This window comes from Myotis lucifugus, unplaced genomic scaffold (genome assembly GCF_000147115.1).
Source record: "Myotis lucifugus unplaced genomic scaffold, Myoluc2.0 scaffold_794, whole genome shotgun sequence".
In the NCBI taxonomy this organism is placed as follows: domain Eukaryota; kingdom Metazoa; phylum Chordata; class Mammalia; order Chiroptera; family Vespertilionidae; genus Myotis; species Myotis lucifugus.
Window position 1 is genome coordinate 223,532 of NW_005871842.1, and position 5,912 is coordinate 229,443.

Consider the following 5,912-nt stretch of genomic DNA (forward strand, 5'->3'; position numbering starts at 1 on the left):
AAATTGCCAGTTGCATACAGATTTCTCTGATTGTCTCATAATTTAAAAAATTGTTTGAAGTCAGATCCAAATAAGATCCATAAATTGCAATTGTTTGATTTCTCTTAAATTTATCTTAATATGTAGGTTTCCAACCTTCCCTATTACTTTCTGGGAAATTTCTCTGGTGAGAAAAGGGAAGTCTTTCATCCAACAGAACTAGGCAAGGTACATTTTGTTGATTTCATCCTCACGGTGTGATTTCACCTGCTCGTCTAGTTCTGGTGTTTTGTGTGAATTTATTTTAAAGGAGACATTTGATCAGATTCAGTTTTGACTTTTTTTTGGTGGGAATACTTCATGGGTGCAGCTGTCAACTTCCATCAGAAGGCTTGATCCTTTCCCTTTTTTTGTCTATGTTCAGAACAATGAAATGCTTTCCTCGCAGGCTCCCAATGGGGTTATGGACATAAGACACTGGGGGGTAAGGGAGGGTAGGGGTGTGTCAAGGGCGGGGGGGAAAAAAAAGGACACTTATGTAATACCCTTTGTAATACTTTAAGCGAAAAATAAAAAAAAAAAAAAAAAAAAAAAAAAAAAAAAGAAGACCGGTTTGGCTCAGTGGATAGAGCGTCGGCCTGCGGACTCAAAGGTCCCAGGTTCGATTCCGGTCAAGGGCATGTACTTTGGTTGCAGGCACATCCCTGGTAAGGGGTGTGCAGGAGGCAGCTGATCGATGTTTCTCTCTCATCGATGTTTCTAACTCTCTATCCCTCTCCCTTCCTCTCTGTAAAAAATCAATAAAATATATTTAAAAAAAGAAGAAGGCCTTTCTATGAACTCATGGATTTCAACATATTTGATACATTTGATTCATTGGAATTATTATTGATACTCAAATTGTCCCATCTTTGTCCAGTTGGATTCTCTTGAAGTTGACTCATAAGTCCTTTTGATAAATTCTTAGAGATTTTTTAGAGCATCCTGGCTTTCTAGTTGACAAGAGAAATTGTCAACTCAGATATTTCCTGCCTACTCCTAAAATCAATACTTGCTCCTTAGAACCCTAATTGTTTGGTGGGAAATGAATGGCATTTGAAGACTACACTCTGGTCACTAAGGGTGCTCTTTGTCACTGGGCTCATCATTAACTCTATGCCTTTTCAATGGACTTCAAAAGTACACACACACACACACACACACACATACACACACACACACAAAACACTAAAAATAGGATTTTTTTGGAAAAATTTTTTAATTCAGGTTTTGAATTTTTTGGGGGGGCGGTTGGGGGGGCCTTAGTACAATCCTTCTAGATATGGACAATGAAATTATTGCATTTTCAAGTTACTTAGACCAATTTCTTATGTGGTTTATCCACCATATAAAATGCAATTAGATTTGTTTGTTTCATTTGCTTTCAATATCTTAAAACATAACTTTTGTTGTCTAATTATGTAAACTACCTACATGATTTCAAGATCAAAGCTATGAAATCTTAGTGTAACAAAGACATCTAGTTTCCAGCTTCTGTCCCTGTCACCTCTACCCTGCTTCTCCCATTCTCATGTAAATAATGTTTTGTTGGTTTAGTTTTCAGAGTATCCTATTACCTTTTCATATATATGAAAAAATATATTATGTTTTATATATGTAATTCATATTCCTCTTATTAGAGAAATGGTAGGTAAATTCTACATTATTTTCTTCACTTTGTTTTTCTGTTTTGCTTTGTTTCACTTAATGATACATCCTGGAGATCTCTCCATGCTGGTGCATAGAGACACATCTCACTCCTTTTCACAGTTGGACAGTACTTCACTGTAATATATGTGAATATACCTTAGTTTATTCCTACAAATGGCCATTTTATAGGTTTTTGGCTTTTTGCTTTTACAAAGCATGAAGCAATAAATAGATTTGTGCATTTTTTTCTATATTTTTTGTCAGTGTAGTTTAGGAAGAATCCTAAAATTGGGGATTGACAATCAAAGGGAAAATGCATATTTACTTTTGCAGCACAGTGCTGACTTCTCTGTAGAGTTTGGACTGTTTTTCCATTCTCACCAGCCATGCAGGAGAGGCCCTGCTTTTGCCATACCTTTACCTAAAGATTAGGCCAGCAAATGTTTAAATTGTTGCCAAACCTGGAGGTGAGAAATAGTATCTCACCTCATAAATAGAGATGTAATTTTAATTTATTTTACTTTTTGTGCTTTAATTTATTTTCCCTATTATGAGTGTATGTTAATATATTTTGATATATTCAAGACACACTTTAATTTCTTTTTCTCTGGGTGTTTATTCCTATATCTTGGTCCATTTTCTATTGAGTTGTAGGGTTTTTGTTTCTGTTCTTCTTAAATTTTTTAAATTTTATTTTCTTTTTTAAAGTATTACAAATAGTAGTACATATGTCTTCTTCTTTTCCCCGTTGACCTTCCCCTGGTCTCCCCTATCCTGGCACAAGCTCTTACCCAAACCCTCAGTGTCTTGTGTCCACTTGCTATGTTTATATGCATACATATAAGTCCTTCGATTGATCTTTTACACCTATAACAGAAATATTCACCCCTTTAATATAAGTTGGAAAATGTTTCTTTCTCTGGTGTGGCATTTTTGCTTATTTTGTCTATGATTTTTTTATCCTACATATGTGTGAGATTTTCATGTAATCATACTTATTAATCCTTTTCCTTATTCTTTTTCAAATCTTATAAATATTTTCCCTATTTTACAAAAAAAAATTACCCATGTTTTTTTCTATTGTTTATATGGATTAGTTTTTTACATTTAAACTTCTAATCGATCTGGAATTTGAATGGCATGAGGGAATAAATGTAGTTTTATCTTTTTCCAAATGGTTTACAGTTACCCCAAAGCTGCTTTATTAGTCCATCTTCCTCCCATTGATGTGAGATGCTGCCGTACTGAATCTAACTGTAACATAATGGAATGGAATATAAATGAATAGAGTCTGATTAATTTGGTCTATTTCTGAATTTTCTGCTTTTATTTCACTGTTCTCTCTATCCATGAACCAACATCATACTGCTTTAATCATAGAAACTATGATGCTTGACTCCAGAAAGAGCTAGTCCTCCCTTCTTGTTGTTTTTTTTTTAATATATTTTTATTGATTTCAGAGAAGAAGGGAGAGGGAGTGAGAGATAGAAATATCAATGATGAGAGAGAATCCTTGATCGGCTGCTTCCTGCATGCCCCTCACTGGGGATTGAGCCTACAACCCAGGCATGTGCCCTGACCGGGATTCGAACTGTGGCCTCCTGGATCATAGGTTGATGCTCAACCACTGAGCCACGCCTGGGGCTGTTTTTCTTAATAGGTACAGATAACTTTCTTTTTCATTCATCCAAATGAACCTTATAATCCATTATTTGAAGTTTATAATGTGATACTTAACTTTATAAGCCACTGTTTATCACTTGCATGAAAAAAGATACAGACCCAAAAAATTAACTTTAGTTATATAAAATCATGTTAGGGAAGTATCTATTTTTTTCTTCATACAAAGACTTTATAATCCACTTTTTATCACTTATAGGGGAAAAGCTTATGATCAAAATTCCCATAATGCATCATCCTAGTATTTCTGAAATAAATCATAAAATCATGGGGTATTACTTTTTTAGTGTCAAATAATTTATTTAAAAAGTTTGTACTAATATTTCCAAATGAGACACATCTTTAGCTTTACTTATTGGTGAAGTCTTTGGTAGCCTTTGGGATCACTATAACACTTGATTCATATAAGAATTGAAAGATTCCCCTCTTTTTTTAATATGACCAGAAATAGCTCACATCGCATTGAGATGATCAGATCCTTAAAGCCTGAAGTGAGTTCCCCTGTGAAAGGATCTGGACCTTGTACTCTTTTATGGGGAGACTCTGCTCTATTATTTCTTCCATAATAATTGAACTGTGTCATCTCTCCATTCTTGTAATGAGTAATAGATCATTACAAATTTTCATGGAGGAAAAGAACGAAGAAAAGGGGTTGGGAATGGTTCCCACTTAGCTAAGTTGACTTTTCTCCACTCTCCTCCCTTCATAAGGTCTTGTGGAAGCCTAAAGCACAGAACCTCTTGAAACAAACATGGCTGGTATTCAGGACAACACTCTGAGGATTGTTCTGGTGGGGAAAACGGGAAGTGGGAAAAGTGCAACAGGAAACACCATCATTGGGAGCAGAAAATATGATTCTAAAATTGCTCCCCACGCTGTTACCAAGGAATGTCAGAAAGAAGTGCGACACTGGAAGGGGAGGAACCTTCTTGTTGTGGACACCCCAGGGCTCTTTGACACCAAGGAGAAACTGCAGACTACCTGTGAGGAAATCAGCAGGTGTGTCCTCTTCTCCTGCCCTGGGCCTCATGCCATCATCCTGGTACTACAGCTGGGCCGCTACACGGAGGAGGAGCAGAGAACGGTTGCATTGATCAAGGCCATCTTTGGGGTGGCGGCCATGAAGCACATGATCTTGTTGTTCACTCGCAAAGATGATTTGGATGGTAAGACACTGAGTGACTTTTTAGACGAATCAGATGTGAACCTACAAAACATCATCCAGGAGTGTGGGTCCCGCTGCTGTGCCTTCAATAACAAGACTGCAGATAAGGCTGAGAAGGAAGCTCAATTGCAGGAGCTGGTGGAGCTGATAGAGGAAATGGTGTGGAAGAATGAAGGGGCTCACTTTTCTGATGCCATATACAAGGACACAAATGAAAAGCTGAAACGCCAGGCAGAAGCCTTGAAGAAAATCTATGCTGAGCAATTGGATAAGGAAATTAAACTAACAGAAAAGGAATGTGATCAGGGAAAAATATCACAGGAAGAAAAAGAGGAAAAAATAAAAGTCCTAAAGATGAAGTATGAAGAACGAATTAAAGATATAAGGGAACAAGCTGAAAAGAATATATTTGCAGATATTGTACAAAGGATTAGAAATATGCTTTCAAGTCTATGGCATAGGTTTTTCAAATAGTGTATATTTTCTTTTTTTCTTTTTAATTTGCCATGATATGTTAATGTAGTAGATTGTATTTTCAAAAAAAAAGGTTATAACAGTATCTTCTATCCAACCTATTCTTCTTATTATCTGAGCTTGCTTTTCCTTTTGTTGAGTTATATGGGTCTGTGCCACTGCCTTGCAATTCCATGGACTTTGTGACTGATTTGGCAAATAATTGATGGCTGTGACTTCTAAAGTTAGATAGGGAGGATGCCTCCATGCTCTCTGGAGTATGTGCCCTTGGCCCTTGCCCACCATGTGATGAGGAAGCCCAAGTTGTCCATCGAGTCCACATGCAGAGGACATGAAATCACTGGCGCACTCCCCTGGCTGCTCTTCCATCTGCCAGCAGAACCAACTTGCCAGCCATGCAAGTGAGGCAACATGGAAGCAGATTCTCCAGCTGCCAACCGAGCCACCTCAGATGAAGCTGCAAAGAACAAGGATGGGCCATCCCCACTGCATCCTGCCCAGGTTTCAAAAGAAAAATAAATGATTTTTGTTGCTTTAAACCACTAGGCTTCGGGATGGTTTGTTATGCAGTGACAGCTAACCAGAAGCATCCTCCCATCATTCCCCACCAATCCCCACAATGCCAACAAGCTGAAGAAGCTAGAAAATGGCATAATCATAAAATAATATATTATGGAGATTTCACAGGCTCAATTTAGGACAATTCAAATGAGAAATCCTTCATATATCAGTGTTAGCACCACTGTTGATGCACATTAGTTTAGTCCACTTCTCTGAGCCCCTGGTTAGTGAAGCAGCAGGCTTCTCCAGCAAGATGGTTCTGTTGTCCATGTGAGGCAGGATAATAAGAAGCTAGGAAAATTCCTGGGAAAGTGGGATGGGGAAACTGAGACAAGAAAATTAAATAAGATCAGTCTGTTTGGGT

At 37.4% G+C, this 5,912-nt stretch overlaps 1 protein-coding gene across 1 annotated transcript; it reads left to right on the forward strand.

Moving 5' to 3' along the window:
• Positions 1–4,099: 4,099 nt before the first annotated feature.
• On the forward strand, positions 4,100–4,987 carry LOC102421749 (GTPase IMAP family member 7-like). Its single transcript, XM_023747117.1, has one exon. It carries the CDS (start codon positions 4,100–4,102, stop codon positions 4,985–4,987), a length of 888 nt encoding a protein of 295 aa, XP_023602885.1.
• The last annotated feature ends 925 nt before the right edge of the window (positions 4,988–5,912 follow it).

What these genes read in the sequence shown, in the direction of transcription:
- LOC102421749 (XM_023747117.1), top strand. Translation starts at nt 4,100, where the DNA reads ATGGCTGGTATTCAGGACAACACTCTGAGGATTGTTCTGGTGGGGAAA.